Source organism: Athene cunicularia (genome assembly GCF_003259725.1).
Source record: "Athene cunicularia isolate RWA chromosome 11 unlocalized genomic scaffold, athCun1 chr11_part1, whole genome shotgun sequence".
NCBI lineage: Eukaryota > Metazoa > Chordata > Aves > Strigiformes > Strigidae > Athene > Athene cunicularia.
In genome coordinates this window covers 2,368,248-2,391,087 of record NW_020799113.1, presented here as the reverse complement: position 1 = coordinate 2,391,087, position 22,840 = coordinate 2,368,248, and the positions used below count along the sequence as shown (strand labels likewise).

The 22,840-nt window shown below is 40.3% G+C and overlaps 1 protein-coding gene across 1 annotated transcript; it reads left to right on the top strand.

Annotated features, from left to right (window-relative positions):
- The first annotated feature begins 9,433 nt into the window (after positions 1-9,433).
- On the top strand, positions 9,434-21,267 carry HSD17B2 (hydroxysteroid 17-beta dehydrogenase 2). Its single transcript, XM_026856698.1, has 5 exons — positions 9,434-9,710; positions 13,776-13,988; positions 14,320-14,505; positions 17,537-17,674; positions 19,239-21,267. The coding sequence occupies exons 1-5, from the start codon at positions 9,434-9,436 to the stop codon at positions 19,595-19,597; spliced, it is 1,173 nt and encodes a 390-aa protein (XP_026712499.1). The 3' UTR covers positions 19,598-21,267.
- Positions 21,268-22,840: the final 1,573 nt, after the last annotated feature.

Genomic DNA, 22,840 nt, shown 5'->3' with positions numbered 1-22,840 from the left:
TACCTCCTTCCTCTCTGTTTTCTGCTGTAGAGGCTGATACCTAGAGGTACTAATCCTTGCCCACTTTTCCAGGTATAGTTGTGTACCTCATTTCCACTTGCCATTTTGAATATATTTGCGGGAATAAAAGGCTGATAAATGAATCGGTTATCAGCAACTAAAAGTATGGAGGCAAAATTATACTCCTTACAAACATATTCCATGTTTTAAACTCCCATAATTTTTAGAATTTCATCTGAACTTGACTCGTGATATTTGGCCCGTATCTGTTGATTTCTATCGGTACTTCCTGTGGTCCAGTTTTCATGACTACTGTGAAAGCCCACCACTTCTCTCTTTTCTAGAATCATTGAATGGCTTTCTTTTTGACAGTTTCTCCTTATTTCGCACAACTCATTTTCAAACTGCATTGTTTAAAGGAAAGTAATAGTACTCAACTCTTTTTTTTGTAACCAGTTATAAAGGTAAAAACTTTTAAAAACTTTTATACAGCATTGAAATTCTAATTTTAACAGCACAAAGATATATTTGACATGAGCTTTTACTTTATTTAAAAATAAAATAAAAACCCAGTTTAAAGGAAGCAAAAATTGCTCCTAAGCTGGTACTTTTAAATCCTAGTTTCAGTCCATAAATTTGACTGTAGATTTAAATTGAAAAACCAGAATATTTAACAAGTAACATAAAATCCTTAGGAATTGGAGATGCTTCCTGCTTTAAAATGTTAGAACTCAGAAAAAGGGAAATTGAAAACACGTATGAGCTCATTATTAATAGTAATGGAGCTCTAAAAGCCACCTTGGATACTTGTGTATATCCTTTTAAAGTTAATAGAAACAGTATCATATATCTGAAAACTTTCCTAAAGACACGTGTCTAGAATAGTTGTTACATGAGCTATCTAATTATATTCCAACTTGTTATAGTATAATTCTTGTAACTTGGAACATCTTTAGGTTGATTCAGAACACTGTCAATGACTTTTCAAAAATTTTTGCCCTTCAGTTACTAGTAAAAATGTGGTTCAGCATTGAGTGAAAGTAGCTGCCTTATGGTGGCCATTTGCATCCTGTGTTTCAGTTCAGTTCCCAGAGACAGTTGTTCACTGTGGAGGTGATATCCTGACTTGCATCCCTAACAGACTGAGAAGAAATATACCTTCTCATAGAGAATGGGTTCTCCTAACACTGCTGTCATTGTGATGGGTTAAGAGAATGGGCTATAGATAGCTGTTAATTTTAATAATTGTGTCACAAATCTGCCTATATATATATATATATGTATAAATATAAAAATCCCAGAAATCCCAGGGACAAGATACAGAACCTGTATGCCATCTGACATTTTTGACAACCTCTCCAGAATTAATCTGTCTAGGCGCTACTATGCTCAGCTTAATTATGGAAAGGCTGCATCTGTGTTCAAAGCTGTTGAGAGAGAAAGAAGAAAGTAAAAATGTCCACTAGGTTTGATTAACTGCTTTCAGCCTGATGAATAAAGACAGATGGTTACTAGTTATTTTTCCTTAATGGATTTTGGAGCTCCATTTGGTGGATGAATTAAAGTTATAGGTCCCAAATCTGCTTTTGAAGCTATGCTTGCATAGCCCTTAGTGATTCTAGCAAACTTTGCATGCATCCAAGAGAGACGTTTGCCCTAAGGCTGTGGTATATGTTGTTAAAAAGCAGTTTTGAAATTAAAACTAAAAGTCAAGTGATAGTTTACAGTATTAATAAAACAAGTTACAAACTGCACGGCTCAGGAAGGAATCCCCTGCAAGGGATGATTAGTGTGAAGTGCCTGTGCAGACTTATCCCCATAGAGTCTGTGACTGTTTGGGTATGACTTCAACCTGGGGCTTGACAATATTTTAATACTGTCTTTAAAACTTGTAGAAGTTCATTAAAGTTGCACTTGATAGTTGTGTCACATAGAAAGCGAAATAGTTTTATGGTGTAGGTTCATTTGCATGAATGTATTAGCATGTCTCAAATCAGGGTGGAGGAGGCCTTTAAAACAGAGTCTAATTCTGCAGGTGTGCACATGTTTAAATGCATGAGTATGAATATTTCTGTCCTTTCCTTGTGTATGAGTATCTGTGTTTATTTTTGTGAATGTACCTGAGTGTCTGTGGGTTTGGGCTCTCAGGGAACATTTACACCTAATGGGTATTGGGACCGTCATTCAGCAACCTATTAAATCATCTGTTTAGTTTGATGTGTGGATAGTCATAGTGATTTTAATGGGATTAGATATGCTTAGATCTAAACAATTTTTGAGTCAGGGGTTAAGGTTACTGCATGATGTAAAATGTCTAAGATGAACAATATAATAAAGGGAAACAAACCGACAAAAAATGACACTGAGTATACAGATTTTTCCATTGGTGGATTGCCTAAAGAAAAAAATACCATTTAACTAAAATGCTACCTGTCATGGAACCATCAAAACCCCCCACAGATCCTGAAAGGGACCTTGAGAGGCCATCTCATTTGTCCCCCTGCTCCACAGGAGGATCATCTAGCACTAAGTCATTCCTGACAGAGAGCTGGTCTTGCTGGCAACATTCGAACATGATTGTAGCAGTTTACAAGCAGCACAAACATTGCTGAAAAGTGACGGGAATGCCCTTCAGATCAGCAGCGTTAAAGGAGAAATCGGTGACATTCTGTATGCAGCAAACACACATTCAATCAAAATAATAATGTAAGTCATTGATTACACACAGAGTGAGGTCACGATTCCTCAAAGGGAAAAATACATGGCTTCACCATTCGGAAGCGAGGGACTTGTCCTTCAAGTGACAGAAAACAGAATGTGTTTAGGGCAGGTGACACTTTGTCATGGCTGATCACTTAATGCTTTTTGAATCATTGCTCATTTTTCATGTCATTGTGCTTTCATTTCAAAGACTAGCTGATGTAACTGTGAGGGAAATCTAAAAATAAGTGAATTCCGTTTATGAGAGGCAGAGATGTTTTTAAGAGTTTGCAGATGGGAGGGAAGGCATGTTGCAGATGTGCATAGTTAATAACCCAAGTGACGATGGGGAGATACTACCACCCATTTTCTTTCATCCCCTTTCCAGAATCCATGCTCAAGGCTGAGAGACATGTACTGGGCCTCCAAGTTGTATGTGATTTATTTTTAATGTTCTCACTATCTATTATATCATGAATGACAAGTCATGTTGGTGATGTAGTAAATCCTCCCACTTTGAAGGGACTCTTTTCTGGGGGCAAAAGACAGAAGTGCAGATAGACTTGGAGTTGAGGATTTTTGTTTGTCCAAATCTTGCTTTGGACAATATTGGTCCATGTCTAGGTTGCACTTAAAGGTCTGATTAAAGGTATGTGTTTATGATAGCTGCAAGTTAGCACTATTTGATTAAATATTTGTAAGGGTGCTGTAGGGCCCAGATTTCAATGGGAACTAATAATCTACGCTGGTGACCTGGCATGGCTGAAGTTGGCATCTTCATCACTACTGTTACTTGTCTTAGCTACTCAGTTTGTCTACCCATGCTTTAATCAGACTTTTGATTACCATGTATGTCTCATTTTCTGTTTGCCTCCATATTCACATTGCTATTTATGAATTTAACTATGATAAAAATTATGTTACTTTTGCGTAGGTAATACCTAAATATTTGAAAATGTTTGTGGTCTACTATTAAGACGTGTGGAAAAGGTCAGATGTAAACCAGATGTTTCTCCAACCTGCCATTGTTTGGAGACATGAAGGAGGAGAAGTTCCAGAAAGAAGATGCAGAAGTGTATTTTTTTTTTCTGATATAGATATGGTCTATATGACTTGTGGTTCAGAGATACCATCTAGAAGTAAGTCAGGCAAAACTGCAGTTGCATTTCAGGAAACACCTGCAAAGAAACGAGCAGACTGTGGTCTAGGAAAAAGTGGAAATCCTTTGTGTTCTGGGCACATAGATGCTACCATTCACTTCAGAGAGACAAAGCTGTAGGAAAGGGAAGGGAATACAGAGTTACAGTAAAAAGCTAGTTGGAAAAACAAACTAATCTTCCAGTCCAGAGTATAGCTTACATCTTTGTTTCTCATGTATTGAGGCACCGCTATGCTGTGCTCTGTCCTAGGCAGGGCTGGAATTTTACTCCAAAGGAAATTTTAGGGAAGAGTCTGTTGCTGTCAGAGAAGTGGACTATGACAACTGATATCTTTTCTTCTCTAACACTGATGGTTCTGTGAAAACTGTTTCATGTTATCATGACAGAAGAAATGAAGGCAGGTGTAATTTCTCATGAGGACAGCCTAGAGATGATTCCTGGCTAACTTCCTAAAGAGTACCTAATTGCCTTTAGGTTTTCTGATTCTATCCTCTTTTTGGAAAATAATGACAATTGGGTTGATAAAAAATTAGTTATTTTGGAAAGAGTGCAATTGACTTTTAGCTGTTCCTGAAAGCCTAGAGATCCATAAATGTCTGGAGAGCTAGAGAAGAAAACCTCCCTTGTAAATACAAAGGAGTGCTCATAATCTTAGTGATTTCTCTGATTTAAGATGTTTTGTCTATTGCAGAAAATTTACAAAGGGTGATTAGAGTTCAAGTAAATACCAAGGCAGAACTTACAGCTCATGGCTTCATTTCATATGGCACATTATAAGACCTACTGCTTCATAGCAAAGATAGATCTTCTGCAGGCATTTGATTCACATGGGAATTGCAGGCTGTGATTATTTCTTTTGAAAATTGTATAATGCAAAGGTGTGTGTTGCATGGGTGCCTGCCAAAGGGATTTACAGGTCTAGTTTGGCCATCATTACAGAAGTTCCTCACTCTGAGTTTCTTACACTTGACAAAGTAAGAGGAGATTTAGGTGAGGAAGTAATTATTATTGTTATTATTTTTAGCTTTTGTTAGAATTGAATATTGAGAAATGGTGAGCTACAGCTATTTCTTCACTGCCAAGTGATCTTCAGGAATTACTATCTATCTCTGAATTTACATTCTTTACAATTACTATATTTTAAAAAACAAAATCTCTGGTAACTTAGAGGTAAAATGTATTTCTTACTTTTCTTTAATGGATACATACTTTATTTGACAGGAATTATTTTCCCTATGGGTCTACTAAAATAATAGTTTGAAGACAAAGGCGAGGTTACACAGCCTTATTTTCAGTTGCACATAATCTTTTTTTCCCCTTATTCAATGCATGTCTGTGAGTTCAGAGATCTTAATTCACAAAGGTACTTGGCTACGTTCCTAGCTTTAGGCAGAGTAATAGTTCTGTTGTCTTTACTTGGACAATTCATGTGCTTCAAGCTGAGTGCATGAATAGATAACTGGCTGAAGGCAGAGGATTATCTCAACCTTTGTATAGGAGTTCAGTAGTATTTGTAGGAGCAAAGTCTGTTTGCCCAAATGAGTTTTGTGTATGCAAGTTCAATAGCTTCTGCATCCAGGATTTAGAGCCAGACAAGTGCTTGTGTAGCCATTAAGCCCACCAAAATCTGAATGTATGAAGGTATTTAGGTACTCCCAGAAGCTGTAGTCAATCCAAGTAAATAATTTCATATTTTTTCTGCTTATATACTCATGAGAGTAATTTTTCTATCTTGGTTAATGTCTCATTTGGTGAAACAGATTCCAACTTATTTTTTGCTGAAATTATTTTCCAAGAAAAGCCTGGTAGCCAAGAACCTCCCTACAGAACTTGAAATGCAGGTCCCCATCCCAAGCCAGAAAAGCACAAGCAGCACACTGAGCAGGGGCTCTCAGGAGCGACAGTCATCGCATTGCACAGCTGAAAAAGCCTGAATCAGCAAAATAATAGAGCAAAATGGAAAACTGAAGAGTTCTGTGAGAAATTCTAGCCTGAACTGAAAAACAACTGTGTGACTAGCAGAGGCAGAGGGAGCCGAGATACAGATGGAACATGTAGAAAAAATGTTTCATGCTTCTAGACAATGTAATTCATGTTGCAGCTGGGACGGAAGAATATCATCAGACAGCAACTACTGGATATGGCATGTGGTGCTTCTGGATGAAGGGAAAGCACTGAAAAGACAAATGTTGACTAGTAAATTATTGGAAAGTGCAAAGAAAGCACATGAGAAACGTGGCCAAAGAAGTGAAAAATGATGCAGGGAAAGGTAACAGAGACATGCTGAAGGTCCTGTGGTTGAATTGGAAGCTTCTACTATGCTGGAAGGTCGCAGAAGCTTTAAAAAAATAAACAGCTGGAAAACTTCTGAACCAGAAATGGAGCCATGAAAAGCAAAGACAGAAGAGTGCTCATTTCCAAGGTAAAACAGAAAAAGAGCTTGGTGGTGCATTTCAAAGAAGTTGTGAACAGGCTCAGCTTCACCACATTTCAAAGGAACAGGGGAACCTGAACATTTTGCCCCTTTTTTGTGTTAAGAATAGATATCGAAAGCTCAGGCTGCAGCCATCATGCTGAAAAATATAGAGCCAGCAAAGGATGACAGGAGAAAAGCTTAGTGAAATGGGAAGTAAATGAATATCTGAGAAGAAATGATTGTGCCTAAAGAATGCGAATGTGGAGTCCATGAGTAGATGCCTATCATAAAGATCCCTCATATTGGAGAGGTGTCCTTGCTTTGTCCTGGGGAAAGTCTTCTACAGTCATACTACACAGAGTGAAAGGTGCTGCAGCTGTAGAATTTGGAGAAAAACAAGCTGGATTTGGCCTTGAGATATTGCAGAGACTGGTTGTTTATGTTGCAAATGACCGTGGAAGAATCGTTCTTCATGAAAGGCATCTTCTTTTGCATTGCTTTAACTGATCTTCAAAAGTTATCACTTAGCACGGAGAGATTTACATAGTAAGGCACGTTTGACATCTGCAAAGTCCCAGTTAGAAACATCAGAAACATACACAGAGATCAAAGTTCTCAGTGAGGTTAAATAATTGCACAGCAGAATGGTTCAGCCAGGAGGCTGGTCTGAATTATTTCTCTGCTGCTGTTTGGCATTGGCATGGGTTGACTACGGAGGCAGTGTTTAGGTCAAGCTTAGCTCAAAATCAGTTAGCTCAAATCCATCCTCCTTGTAACACAGATGTCATGTTGATGCAACATCCTGGTAATTTGGATGAGCGACATCTTTTCCAGCAAAACCAGTCAAGAAGGAGGTGAGATAAGGGTGTATATTCATAGCATGAATAGACATGGCATAGGGAAATAGGAAATAATGCAAGCTCGATTGCAATCTTGTGTTAATGTACAGCTGTGAGAACTGGAGACATACCAAAGTCACAGAGAGGAAAGTAGATGCTTTCTTAAGATGGATAGTGGGCATGAGATGATAAAACTTACCTTGTTGCAAAATTGTGCTGAAAAATCCTCAAGGAGCAATCTGTCTCTGGCTGGTGTCAGCGAAAGTGCAGAGGGTTCATGGGGCGGGTACACCACGTTAATGTTTCTCAGCCAGTTTGAGATCACGCTCCACTTTCTGATAACAATCTGTCTCGTGGTGTGTATGATCTATGCACTTACATATAATTTTACTCACACACCACAGTGAACACATCATCATCTTCTCTTTAAAAGAAGCCTTCGGTGATTACATTTTATATTAAAAATATAAATTCAACATTAACTGAGACAGAGATCATTCCCCACCAGCCCTTCCCACAGTCATTCTGCAAGTGTCATGGGTGCAGATGGGTGTGAGTGCACAGCAGCAGGCGTGCATACAGTTCAGGCATCCCCAACATATGCATTTCAGTGGAGCAGAGGGGGAGACTCAAATGGAGATTGCTCTGCAGGAACCAGGCGTGGTGGCCACCATGGCATGGCCCTCACCCACCTCTGTCCCCTCCCCACAGGCTGAGGGGAGCCAGGGCAGACATCAGGTTGGAGGCGCTCACTTCTGTCCCTCATCCCAATATTCAAAAACTCCAGCTCACTGCATCCTCAAGTGTGAGAGCAGATGCTTTCAATGACAGCACATTTGTGGTCATTAAATCATGCAATAAATACCAGTTGGGGAGAGAAAGCAAAATTCTCCAAAGGAATGTTTAAGAAGATGCCTTAACGGAGGACAAGCTATAACTGACCTCGAGACCAGCATGCTACTAAAAGCAGAAGCAGCAAATAGCAAAGAGAAGTTAAAACAGTTTACACTTTGTGCACTAGTGGGAGGATGGATGAATGAGTGTTCACAGTAGTAATGAATGACAAGCAGACCTCAAGGGTAATGTTCCTTTAAGAAAGTGACCTCATCTCTAATGTAAACTACCTATACAGGTGTGTAAACCTTTTCACTGAACGTAAAAAATTATGTTCAACATATTTGTCATCCCATAAAACCTCAGAGGAATAATGGAATGGAAATGTGCTTGCGTCTCATGCTAGGTTTGTACCCTGTGCTTCAAAATCTTCTGGTTCATGTCTAAAATAAAATAGGTCAGCACTACATTTTCTTTCAGAAAACCAGTCACATCATGTTAGCTGGTTGTGTGATAACTTGAGCTCGTCTCTCAAACCAATTAGCAGGGATTTTTAAACAGGGTTAGATGTGCCTAAATTGTATTTCGATCCTTTTTTAACTGGATGGATTAAAAAATTTTCTTATTGTTTATATACCTTTCAGAGTACACCACAGGAGGTGTTAAATCTATCAAATATATTTAACCGATTGCATTCCCCCCCCTCAAGTTGCTGTGGATATTGAACCAGTGATTCCTGTCAAAACTAAGGTGAACGCTGTCACTGGAGGTCAAGTGAAGACTCAATCTCAGGTGTGTTACATGTGTTTATCTAACAAAGTGCCCTTAATGGCAAACCAGCAATCACTCCTTCCCAGCCTCCCTTGAATGTCCATTAACCATAGGGATTTGCTGACTGTGGAGTAGGTAAATAGCTAAAGGTCTGGACTAAAGTAGGGAAGGTCATTTGGGGCTTTTTGTTGAAAGAGTAGGGTGGCCCATGTGTGAAAAAGCCCAACGCTAACCACACAGCTTGCACTACAGAGAGTAAATAACCTTGTCCTGACTCATTTTTGTCACTGCCTATCAAAAATTGGTTCCACTGAAATAACACCTTAAGTTTTTAGGCAGGAAATTCCAACTATTTCCCACACAGGAAACTGTTCTTTTTAAACTGTTTAGTAAAATGTACTTTAAACATATAAAACATATAGCAGTTAATTTTTTCCTGAAGCCAGCACTTGCTACATCATGTCCATTCCCAGTGCTGTCAATCATTATCCAGCCAGCATATTGTTCAGAAGGTGGAGCTGTCAGGCAGAAGGAATAAAAGGTAAGAAAAGGAAGGCTTATGTTTCTTGCTGATGCTGAGGGTGAGATTATGTCAAACCTTTAAACAGAGTCCCCTTTCTCTGCCCCACCCCCTGCTCCTATATAACACGTGCTGCAGTTAGCAATACCTGCTTTTTCCCAGCCAGTGGTGTGCCTGCTTCTTGACCCTGCCGATGGATGCTCTCCCCAGCAGCCCCCTCGAATGGCTCTGTACAGGCGTCACTTTGCTTTTTGGGGTGACTGTGCTCTGCATGGTCAAGAGGAGCCCAGTAGAGAAAGCAGATGTGCTGGTCTGGAGGGTCCTGCCTGCCTTGCTGGGGCTGCTGTGCGTGGCCACCCTGGGGGCTGGCGTGGGGCTGGTGGTGTTCTGCGCCGGGTGCCTCATCTCCTCCATGTACCTGGGTGTCAGGGCGCTGCTGCCTGTGGGTGACAAAGCTGTGCTCATCACAGGTAAGGTGCTGCAGATCGTGCCAGGAAGCAAAAACTGGCTTTTCTCACAAGTAGGCTGGAAAACTTTGTGCTCTCGGGTTATGTGAAATGCATGCTTCTGAGGTTTCCTTTTTTTTTTTTTTTTCCTCATTTTATTTGCTTTGCCAGAGATGTATTTTCCAGGTAAATAAGTGTTCTGAAATTAAGTAGAAAAGCATCTTAATAGATGCTATTATTTTTTAGTGTCTCATTTAATCTTTACAAGTAGCTTTTTAGACATACTTGTGAAATTAACTGGTGCAAAAAGCACAAGAATACTTACGATGGTCTAATTTTTTAGGAGACATTAATTTCTGGAAGCCGTTAGAACACTACATTCAGACATTACTTTTGTTTACTTGAATTGAATGCACTGGTTATGGATGTACAGTTATCTTTCAGTGTGCATGTTCACACAGTGCACACTGTATATCATGCATGTATGTCAAGACACTGCTTTGGTGACATCTCTGAAATGAAGTATGGAATCATTCAGGAGTGAGTAATTTCCTTCACTAACAGTTGAAGTTCAGAGCTAATGAATTCAGTCTCTGTTAACACTGATCTACTCGAAACCCACTTTTAGTTTGCATGGATGGCATTTCTGTTGGTTTATGGCTTTTCTCCTGTTTCTTCTAAAACTTTAAATGTTTATTTGTGTTAATCAAATCCTTAAACCACAGTGCCTGCCAACTGCTTCTTGCACTGTTCACTTGCTCTTTTTTTATTTTATCTTCTATTTTTCCCCTCTGGAAAGTTGAATCAAGTTGCTTTGGTTTATATAGCTATTTCTGGCAGAATTTAATTTTGTTTTATAGGGATACCTGGAAATAATTTAGATTTGCCTAGCAAGCATTAATATGGGGGTTAAAGTTAAGAGAGGACAAGATGAACAGCAAGTTCTCCCCTTGTGGTTTGTCTGCCAGCTGGGTTTCTCCTGCAGGTGTATCAGATGAAGATGGATATCAGGCAGGGAGGGAACAGGGAGCACTCCTTTCTCATCCTTGAAGATGCAGAGGTTGCACTTGGGCATCTCCTTGCTTAGTGTAAGACTGCAATTATTCAGGAAAAAGCACTCTCTCAGATCTTAGCTGCTCTAGAAAGTTTGAATTAGAGCAATATATGGGAGCAAAGAACATTTGGGTATATTTCATCAAATTAAGGTGTTTTCTTTTGTACCTGTGCTGCAACTGTACTGAAGAAATGCAAGTTTGGACACCAGCATGTCTGAGAAGGCTCTTCTTGGTCTTTATTTGATCCAGACTGGTATGAAATCAATCAAACCCTCCATCAACTGAAATGAAAGTTTTACTCAACACATTTCTTGGTTGAATTGCTCTGATTGTAATATTCCCCATACCAACTGTAGGATGTGTGTTGGTGTGCAGGTGCAAGGTGCCTTTAAATCAGTTTTAGTGTAATCTTCTCCAATTTAGACTAGACCTGAGGCAGGTACTTCATGGGAAATGGTGATTATTTGTTTTTTTTTTTTTTTCTTCCCCTCCACCTCTTTCAGCCCCACAGGGTTGATGAATGCTGCTGTGCTCTGGGCAGCTGCCCCATATCACCCGTGAGACAGCTGCCTTTGGCCAGAGAGTGGAGTCATCTCTGTGCTTCTCTCTCTGGGTTTTGTCAAATATTGTTCTGGTCCTCGTTGGGTGTCCCTTGTGTGGGTGAAGCTGTGTGTTATTTATTTAAACCAGCAGGTCACCAGAATACCACAGTAAGGGAAAACTGTGTCCAGTTGTCAAAATCCTTTTTCACATGAATAACTCTGGGCATGTGAGCAGTCTTAAAGTCACTGGTGAAACATTTCTATTGATCCTCTTGCTGGGAGTGAGTGCTTCAGTGAAGCTCCTGGGCATGTGAACACTTTAGTTTGGTAGACTGAATAGCCCACTTCCCTAAAAATTAAATTACCATGAAGATCTGAAGTAGCAGGAATTGTGTAATTCTTGCCTCTGCTATTCTGTGTGCAGTGGGATGAATTTCTCCAGTTAACTCGGTCTTTTCATTCCTGATGTGTGACCTGGTGTTTCTGATGCTTAGTGTGAGTCAGTGATAAATTTATAGTAACGATTGAGTTACAATCAGTAGTGACTGCCTTTCTTATAATAAATCTTCTAATAATTCACAAATTGTTATTTCTGACATAGAAGCAAGGGGGGTGTGTGTGTGTGCGGGAGGAGTTCTCTATTTCTTCCTTATAGAGACCTAACCACTGTTTGAATTTTCTGAGTTGAAGGGTAAAGTTTCTCTGGACTTTAATAACAGGTCTGAAACTCAAATCAGACTTGTTTTGATAAAGGCTGGGGACAAACCCAGCAGCAGGCACAGATAAACACTGCTTTTCATTTCCTTCTCAGGGTTGCCACACCCATCCCTAGTTGTTGAGCACTCTGCCCCTTCCAAGTTAAAGCTATGTTGAAAAACTTTAGTAGGTATCTCTGTGGCTGTGTACTTGCTGGGAAAGATGAAAGTGGAAGGATTCAGAAATATGTTTTTTTCATTAAAAGAAAAAAAAAGGAAAGACATCCCACTTCCAAACCCAGAAATCTGTCGTGTCTTTGGGATATTTGCAGGCCTCTTTGTGTCTCTTTAGGGAGTTCCAAGAATGCAGGTTTGTTCTCTTTCAGGTTAGGACTATGAGAAGCTCAGTGTGCTATATTTGGTGCTCTGGTGCATCTTCAACAAACTACAGACTTCAGAAATGCCAAAAACCTTTTTTTTTTAAGAATTAAGTAGAGCATGAGTAATTCTTTTCAACATGTTGCACTGATTGATCCAGGCATTTAGTATGTGTTCCTGTCAAGTCACCTGAAGTTAATTTTTTTCACCTTTCAGTACTTAAAGCCCCAGTTAAAAGACAGAACCCAGAAATGAGGATCTAGCATGGTTAAGATGAGTCTCTTTGGCAGTCAGATTCTATTGACTGTGGATTTGACTCCTGCAGCACAGCCCCTGTAAAATCCTTCCCTGTCTCTAGCAGAGCCCTGTGTTGCTTCATGGTGAGTTTTGGTGGGCAGATGGGTGAGATGTATCTTCCCTTGATAAGAAGTTTCTCTGTAGATGGGAAGAATGAAAACCAGAATTATAAAAGACACCAGGAAAGAAAATACTTAAAAGTAAGAAAGAAGCAGCAAAATACTGCCTCAAAGGCAGAGACTTGTGAATCAATTGAATTATTTATTAAACAGTTATCACTGTTACCTGGTGGGAGAAATTGCACAGTTGTGATGGCAAAGATTGTTGTGTGTTTGCTCTAACAGTGCTTCCTGCATTTGGTAGTTCATTACTTCACATGGACAAAGTTTGGGAATAAATTTGGAAGAGGATAGAGAGGATAAGAGAAATTCTGATGCAAATTTACAGAATTAAATAGCTGCTTCTATTTGGCTTAGCCTAAAAATGCCATTCTGAAGCTTTCTTAGGGCTTGAAAGCATTGAACTCCTTTGCAAGTAAAGAAATAGTTGCTTGGCTTTGGGTTGATTGCAGTCTGTGACAAAAAAGTGTTTATCAGAAGCATCTGGACAGTAGATGTTTGAATAAATCATGCTACTTGTTTGAATTAAGAAATAGAACCCAACAATTTGAATTCCAACGCCTATTTATTTGTCCATCTAAGATTTAAAATTAAAATGTTTGTTTGTTTGTTTTCCTCTAGATACTTTTGTTATCAGGTTTCAGTCTGAATATTTGTATAAACCCACTCTAGGGTTTTATTTCCTCTGCATGTATGAAGAAAGTCTTAGAATCTGTCAGTAGTAGGGTATGAGCTGATGCCATCAGCTCTGAGCCCAGAGGACATGGTCTGTCAATTTTTGTGGAACATGCTCCTCAGACCTTCAGTTCTGAACCTTTCTTCCTACTGTCATATGTATTTTAGTGACTTTATTTCAACAGCTTTTTGGTTACATCTGTATATTCTTCCAATATGTGCTTTTTTTTTTTTTTTTTTTTTTTTTTTTTTTTTTTTTTTTTTTTTTTTTTTTTAAATGATGGTTAAGGACAGGCCCACTTTTCAAGTGTCTTTTTGATGTTTTCAGGAAGCGACACTGGGATTGGACATGCACTGGCTAAATACCTGGATAGCTTAGGTTTTGTGGTGTTTGCTGGGGTTTTGAATGAGAATGGACCTGGAGCTGAGGAACTGAGACGGACCTGTTCTCAGAGACTCTCTCTGCTGCAGCTGGATATAACCAATGCCACCCAAGTCAAGGAAGCCTATCTAAAAGTGTCAGAGAAGGTGCAAAATACAGGTAAAGGGTTTTTTTTCCATTATAATGGGAGTACTAATGTAGCTGCTTACGAGGTGCATCTCTTAACTGTTGGCTGCATCATGGCTACCTACATACATGTGTGTAGGTCATTTCCACACACAGTCTGTGGGCAGTCAGGGTATTTGTATTAATGACTCCTGCTTTCTGGGACACAAAAAATAGTGATGACTGTTGATGGAGTGGGTACTGTGTATCTCTAGTTGCAGATCATCTCTGCTTGGATCTGGAGGCACCATCCAGCTCATTAGTTTAATCTTTATGGTGTTGATTTCCTGCTGTATAGCAATCCTGTGCTTTCTTCTCTTTCCAGGGCTCTGGGGAGTTGTGAACAATGCCGGCATCCTGGGCATCCCTGCTGACGCTGAGCTGCTCCCCATGAGAACGTACAGGCAGTGCATGGAGGTGAATTTCTTTGGGGCTGTAGAGGTGTCAAAGATTTTCTTGCCATTACTTCGGAAATCTCGGGGGAGGCTGGTTAACATGTCCAGCATGGCAGGTGAGCTGAACTAAAGCACTGACTAAATTTCTGATGCAACAAAAAAACAACTAACTTCCTTGGCAAAAATGCTGAGGAAGGTGTTGGTCAGTCTTGCTTGTCAATACACCTAGGGAATTAATATCTAGGTTTTTTTATTTTGTTTAGGAGACTATTTCCAGAAAACAGCATTTAAAGAAGACTTTAATATGGCTAAAAATATGCTCTTATAGAAAAGACAGTAAAATTCAGATCTTGTGTTATAGATGCTATGAGTGATAGCTCTGTGAGCTTCCAGAAAGGTGGGTGGTAAATCACAGATGTTGCTATAATATGTTCCAGCAGAAGTCTGTGACCACCTCAGTGAGTGTGTCATTGAATCACACTGCGGAGATACCCAAAAGATCTCTGCCTTTTGCAGAGACAGACCCTCTTCCATTTGGGCTAGTTGCACCTAAAGTCTCAGTCTTTTTTTAAAACTCTGGGTTAAAACTGGAGCGTAAGTATCTTTTGGGTAAGTTAATAACATTTGCTATTTGTAACAGTCTATAGTAAATGTTAGATATTTCTCCTGGGCAGCTCCACCTCTCCATCCCTGTAGGGCTCAAGTACTATAGTTAGAATGAGAAAGCACAATGATGAAACACCTGCTGAAGAGAAACATTTAACTCTTCGAGCCGAAGCCAGTTTTATTTTTTACTACATCCTATGGTTCTTTCCAGAGTGTGTAGTGCGAGAGCATGGTCTGCTAATAACCTGGGACCTGAAGAGAGCATGTTTTTATATTTGTTTTAAATATTGTGCATTCTTTTAAAAAATACATTAGCCTAACATATTAGCAAAATGGTGTTTTTTCATTCATAAATTTTAAAAAAATTTATTAGCAGCCTATAATATGCTCTTCAGTTTTGTCTCATAAATTGGATCCTGTTCTTATGATATATGCCTTTACAACATGACCTTCTAGTCTAGGAGGACATCTGAGATGCCACGATGTAGGAACAGAGGTAATACAGTATCTGGTAGCCAACAGCTGACGAGCAAGAAAGCTCCTTTGAAAATGAGACCTGCTCGAAGCAGGATGTTGTGATGCTGGAAAGTATTTTTGTTTAAGATGTCTTAGCGATTTACCATATCATCTGCTTCCCAAATTTTCCTTTGCCTTGTCTTCTTGGACCCTTATTTCTGCACAGTTGGTGTCCACTCAAATCCTGTTGTGTTGCCATGGTGGCTTGTGCGAGCATTACCTTGTGTTCAAGGTTTATTTTGAGGATGTGGCCTCAGCCTAGTTTTGCCACTGCATTCTTCTGTCTTTTTTTTTAATCCCAATCCGCATGCCTGTGTTTCTGGTTTGTTGCTGACACTTAAAGAAATCAGGACTGAATTATCAGAAGGACCTTTCTGGTGCTGCTCTGCCCACCAGCCCTTGCAAGCACAGAGACAGAGGACAGACCTCCTGTTTTCTCTGAGCACCCAGGTGAAGCCTGCACTTTTCATGTTTTGGGGCAGATGTTTTATCTATTGGCATGAATCCCCAAGATGCCTTGTAGGGATAAATAGAGAGTTTCTCTGTGCTGAGTAATTTGCCCTTACAGGAGCTGATAGTGACCCTGCTTAAACTAGAGCTGTTTGCACAGATGTTCTTGCACATGGGCTGGTTTGGGTAAATAGCTTCCTCTTAACACAGGGTCTGAGGGTCCTTTGGTAAAACATTAGCTGAAAAGTTAGCGAGGTCTCATTGTGCCGTATCTATTCCTGTCTGTAGAGCTAATTTAACTGGGTTTGAGGTTAGCCTGACCTCAGAGGGAAAAAGTATGTGATTCAATTGACTCAAACCATTTGAAACTCCAACTTATTCAGATGCATACAGAAGAATAATTAACATAATTGGCCTGACTTCTTCAAAGGAATGACTCTGTAAGATGCTCCCATGATATACCTTGATTGTTGCAGTACAAAACCCAATAAATGGCACCAGTGGCTCACCTGAAAATTCCCCTGTATGGAAGTATTCTCTTTTCAAGGATTATAATACATTGAGATAAACGTGTAATGTTTGAAATGGAGGCTGTGCTGGCAAATGTGCCCTGTTCTGTTCTCTCCTCCCCACTATGCCAACACAGCCCGTAGTGGCTGGGATGAACTGTAAATCTGGCAGTAATACTCCGTACGGTGATAACACGAACCTTGTGGAGAAAGTAGAGGGGCTGAAGAAGGGGAAGATGCTCAAATCAAAGTGTCTCTGGATTTTTCTAAAGCTGAAGAAGTGACAGTCTGCCAGGTTTTGGAGCAGAGGAGATCTCTTTATTTGGAAGATATTTTCCTGGAAGCTTTTGTTTTGTAAACATATGGATTTATTTTAAATTCACCTAAAATACTGGCTAATTTCTATCTTTTCCATCTAAACAAATGCTGCTGGGATTGGAGAAGATGGGATACAACTGTAGGCAGGGGGATGTGCTTCTCTGATGGGTCTCAGGGAGTCCTGTCACCTCAGTGGTGTGATTCCAACTTTGGTTTGTCCACAGAGGTTTTCCCCACTCTTGCACTGTGATCTCTGGTCTTTTGGAAACTAGATGGAAAGAAATGGAAGATAAGTTGGCTTTATAAAGCTAAAATCGAGATTACTTACCCTGTCATAACTGTGGTTTATAGTAGGAGTTTGAAATTCGTGTTACGGTGACAACAGGAACAGCGACATTAAACTATTGCTTTGCTATTTATATGAACTAAAACATTATCTGTGTTTCTGAGAACAACAATCATAATTTTCAGCAGTTTTTTCCCTTAAAGGCAATACAGTTTATTTTTTCTGCTATACAAGGTGTCTTATCAGGTGTTACTGAACATAACTGCTACGAGCAACTGTTAATTTACAACTTTCACTTTTTTTTTTAACCTCTAGAAAGAAATGATTCCCTCACTGACCTGTCTTTAACCTCGGTGAGAGCTGCATAATTTTGGTTGCGCTATAATCTTCCTTCTAAATCACAAAAATAAAGGCTGGAAGGAGCCACCGTCGAGGTTTATCATGTTTATATTGCTCCTGCAGGAGGCATTCCACTACCGAGGTATGCTGCATACTCTGCATCAAAAGCAGCTCTGTCCATGTTTTCGGGAGTAATGAGGCAAGAGCTTTCCAAATGGGGAATTAAAGTTGCTGCAATTCATCCGTCAGGCTTCCGAACAGGTTGGTATTTGACATTTCGGGTAGTTCTTTCTGCCTTCTCTCTTTCCCTGTAGTCCAGCATTCTCAAACAGAGCCCTGAGTGATTCTCAACAGTCAGACTTTTTTTCCCCATTCTTCACATTAGTTATGGAAATCAAGACCTGCAATTTTTGCGAGAGATGTTCCCTCCAGTTCTGCACGCTGCCTGCCTCTGCCTTGCGAGTGTAGCCTTTCTCCTGGGCAGAGCATTCCTTGCTTTGAGACAGGACAGTGTCCAGGCAATTGGTGCCTTCCCTTTGCTCCAGCCTTGCTGAAGTGAACAAACCAAGCATCATGATGTGTTTGATGTGAGTGGTACGGCTTGCTCCTCTTGCATGAGAGCTTCAGGACTCACTGTCAGTCCTACCTGTATCAAGATCAGAGCTCTTACTGAGCTGCTTAGTCCTGCATCGAAGAATCTGTAGCGATGCCTGTCATCCTGATTACTTTCTGTCAGTGTTAGTGTATATAGTCTCTGATCTTTCCTCTGTTGCGCTCCTGCTGCTTTCTCTTCCAAATCCTTCTCCTCCTTCCACTGCTCTCAGCACTTTCTGCAGAGCCTGTCTGTGTTACAGATTAATCTCCTGCACCACACACCCTTGCTGCACCCCGTGCCCAGCTGGGAGCAGGAGGGGTGACACACAGGTCCCCACTCTGTGGACATGCCTGGCAGCTGCCCAAGGACAACATCAAACCCACTGCTACCTATTCAGCAAGTCCTGGTGACTTCATGGAGACAATTTTTATGCTGATGAAAAGCAAAATGTTCTTTTTGGTAAAACCCCACTCCTGGGTGGGGAGCTGGCAGGGCTCTGGGCTCTGACATGCCTGCGTGGTCAGTGGTACTTGGCTGAGGTCTCACCTGCAGGCCCTGCTTAGCTGTTGTCAGACTTGTGGATGAACACTTCATACATCAAAACAAGTCCCAGTATTTGAGTTTTAAGTATTTATTTAAAGATTTTTCTTTAAATGCCATACTTAATTCATGATAGTTAGGCAATAAATGCATTGGAAGAGCCACTGCTTTCATTCCTACGTGATGCAGATGGAGGAAAAATAAAATATTATTTTTTAAAAAAAGTCTGGCCTAATATAAGCCTTATCCTTCATGAAACTAGTTACTGAAATATCAATGTCACTCACAAAAGAGGAGCTTAGCATTTGGCCAACCCAAGTTGATAAATACTGATCAGAAGCACCCACAAAATGAATAAGGCCAGAATGGCAGGGGAAGGTGGGAGAGGGAAGGGGAAAAAAAAATGCTGACTTGGCTGTGAGAGCCTTTTTAGGTAGAGCTGGTAACCAAATGGTGCATGAACCCCATGGTTTTTGTGTAATCTGTGCTTTGTGCTTTCCCTTCTCTTCCTGGTAAAAGCACTCAGAGCTAACCAGCTGTTCTGGCTGTTCTTCACTGACCCAGTTTAGAACAACTGCAGATCAGGGTGGCGGTGGTGAACAACTTACTGACTACTAATTACCAGATAAAGGTTTTTCTTTTAAATTCAGCCCCAAACCCGCTTGCTATCCTGTGATGTTGCTACTGCAGGTATAGAAGGCACATCAGACCAGTGGGATAAGCAAATAAAGGAGCTGATGGAGAACCTGCCAGCAGCCACAAGGCAGGACTATGGTGAGGACTACCTCCTGGGGCTGAAGAGCTACCTCCTGCACATACCTGCGTACTGCAGCGCTGACCTCTCCCCCGTGCTGAGTGCTGCCCTGCATGCTTTGCTGGCCAAGAAACCACATGGCTTGTACACCCCTGGCAAAGGGGCTTACATGTACCTCTGTATCTTCTGCTACTTTCCTCTCTGGTTCTATGACTTTTTCATTAGTAAAATGATGAGTACTGAGTCTCTCCCAAGGGCACTGAGAACATCAGAAGCTGAGAGCAAGAATCTCTAAGGGTGTCCATCAGCGTTTGTCTTACTTGATGAGATAACTGGGAAAACCTCTATTTTAAGACACTGCTATTTATTGTACTGTCTTTGTTAAATTGCATTTACGCTGCCTTGCAAACAGAGGTAAATCTTTGTGTTAAAAGTAATGTTCAGGAAAAGCAGTGGATAAACAGAAATAGAAAGCTATCTGGAGGAGGAATTTCAATGTTTTCATGACGTCTTTGTATCCTGCCTTCTGTGTAAGGTATCTCATGAGGTTATAGAGTTCGTGTCTGCTCCAAAAGGCACCACCAACACACAGACACATTTATAACCTGGTTTTGAAAACAAAACAAAAAATTCCTTGAGAATCAACAACCTTCTTAAACATTAAAAGAAGTTGCATATAATCCTATCATTGGAGAGATTTAGCAATGTCTAATGCAAACCTTTCTCGCTGCAGCTTCAGCCTAATGTTTTGTGCTTTTTTTGCTGTTTGTTTTGGGTTTTTTTCTGTTGCTGTTGGACCTGAGAAATGATTGACCTTTTTCCCGCAAGTTTTATGAAGTTCGGCTGTGATGTTTATATGTGCTTTTAGTTAGACTAAGCAACATAAATTAGTTGGGGGAAAAATGAACAAAGACAGATCAAGACCTTCACAAAGCAGCTAACAATCTCCCTCCTACAGTATTAGAAAAAGTAATAGTAAGTATATCAGCAGCTAATTTGATATGACTGTCTTGGTGATTCTGTGCATTGCCTGTATATGCCTGTGCTGCTTTAATTATTATTAAACTCTGATCTCACTTCTGCTTTTCGTACAATTCCTCACTCAGTACCGGGTTTTTGAAGAACTCATGTTTTTGCCCATTTCTTCCGACACTTTCCTCTGTCTCCCTCTGTTTTGGGAAGAGTTTGTGCTTGCTCCTCTAAGATCAGTCAGTCTTCAGGTTGGCTTTACTGGAGTCCAGTGTCCATCTTCTGACAGATTTTGGATTTCCCTTCCCTAAATTAATTCTAGGAACATCAGGTGGCCTCCCTGCGGCTTGGCTGTCCCTGCACCTATACCATAAAACCCTCACCAATGCCAAGAGGTTGGGCAGCTCACCTATACTTTCCCTACCCCACTCCCTTTGTGCATTGCCTGTCACATCCTCGGGCTTTGAAAGGCTGGGAGATTTTGAGAGAAAGCCTTATCCCTCCAAGTTCTGGTTTGGCCTTCTCTCCTATGCCTTGCTTTGACCAGTTGCATTTCTTTTCTGATGATGAAAAAATAAAGTCATTATGTTCTGGGCTTTAAATGTAGATGCACTTTTTTCCTTTCCTTTCTGAGCAACTTCTAGTCTTCTATCATAATCCTACACGTGTGATGTACTCTTACAGTCACCTGAACAAATTCACAGTTTAATTTGCATCTCTAGTATTTCTTCCATCTCCTTCCTGCATCTTTTACATCAATGTGAGACTCATGTAAATGCACAGAGGATGCTCAGCAGACTTCCCCCACCGTTTTAATTTGTGCCCTAGTGTGGAAATCCTCCTGTCCTGTACATTTTGTCATGATTACTGCTTTTGCTACTGAGGCTTATTCTCCTCATGGGTTTACAACAGTCCCTTGATTACAGAATTTTGCTTTCGTATGAGAAAGTGTGACCAAAAATGCTTTTCACTCAGAAAATCTGGGACTATTACTATCTCTCTACCCATTTCTTTATCTAATTCCCCAATTTTTTGTCTGTAGAAGTGCATAATAAAAATAATTTAAAAATTGGATTGTTGTGACTATCTTATCTGACCCTTTGTGCTGTTGCGGATGTGTGCTACAGCCCCTCCTTTTCTGGGTTGGCCCTGTTCTCGTACTAGGAGAGCACCGAGGAGGAAGGTGGTGGACGACCTTCTCAAAGGAAAAGGAACAGAATGGCAGTCAGTGGCTTGTTTGGGGCAGGACACGATCCCAAATGGCTCAAAGGCAGCTCGTGACCTGAAAGGAAAGGCAGGTGCAATGGGGTGTAGGGCTGGGGGCACGCTGGGTGGCAACCTCTGAATTTTGGCAGTCTTCAAGGTGAGGGAACTTGTTGCTTGTCAGCCTGTCTCCACCTTGGATGGAGGTGGTTGTTTTTCACTTAAAGCCCAATTTAGGTGTAACAGGTGGGCTGGAATTTTGCCCTTAGGCACACTATACATTATACAACCAAAATTCCTTTTAGCAGCCAGTTAGCTGTTTTGTGTAGCAATCTTCATAACAATCTTTAATTGTTGCTTTGCTATTTGGCTGTGGTTATAAAATGTAAATTTTTTTCCTCCCCTTCACTTTCTTAATAGGAATATTATCTTGCACATTGCAGACATATTAAACTAGGCATCTCCGTCTAAGATTTGATTTTTATTTTTTTTTAATTTTATTTCTCAGGAAATTTGTGTTCTAAATAGTCATTTTATATCTCTTCACCTAACTACAAAGGTATTTCAGCAAGTCTCAAATAATTGTGGTATCAAAGATTGTTATTGTTTTGTTCCTACAGGGATCTTACTTCGTTTTAAAGATAATTCTGTTGTAACACATTATTGAATTATGTGTCATTTAATGGGCTGTAGCATTAGAGGTAGATTTCTTTTCTTAATGGCTTGCGTTGCAAATAATCCAAACTGGGAGAACTGCAGAATAAATTGTGGGTGTTTGTGGCCAGTGTGCCCCTGTGGATGTTAACGGAGACGTTAGCTCATGCTTTCAAGGACTAGTGTCTAGGTGTTGTGCTCCTTTGGCTACTAAAAAAGCTGATCTAATACAAAGCTTTTTTAGAAGTGGGAAGAGAGGATGTTTAGTTCTAGCAGTTGAAACTAGTGTATTAAACAAACCAAACTCACCACCATGATTTGGGCCTGTCTTCAAAGACAACATTTTGAACAAAAAGCATATGACATGAAGAAAAGCATCTGAGAAATTGAAGAAACTGTCTGTAGCCCTAGAAAAAGACTAATAAATAATACTCTAAAATGTCACTTAATGCCCCACACTAATCAGGTGTGTGTATATATATATATATATATATAAAACACACATGTGTATAGTTTAAAAGGGGTTATACACTGCAGAAATCATGACTGAAGACTAGTTTTATACACATCCCTCTGATCCAGTGTCCGGAATGCAGGTTGTGATCAAGAAGTAAATGCTGTTGGATGCTTTTTACCAAGCAAATCCCTGGTTGGTGTCCTGGGTCTCACACTCTCCTACTCTGTGTCTATTACTCTGGCTGACATCAGTTAT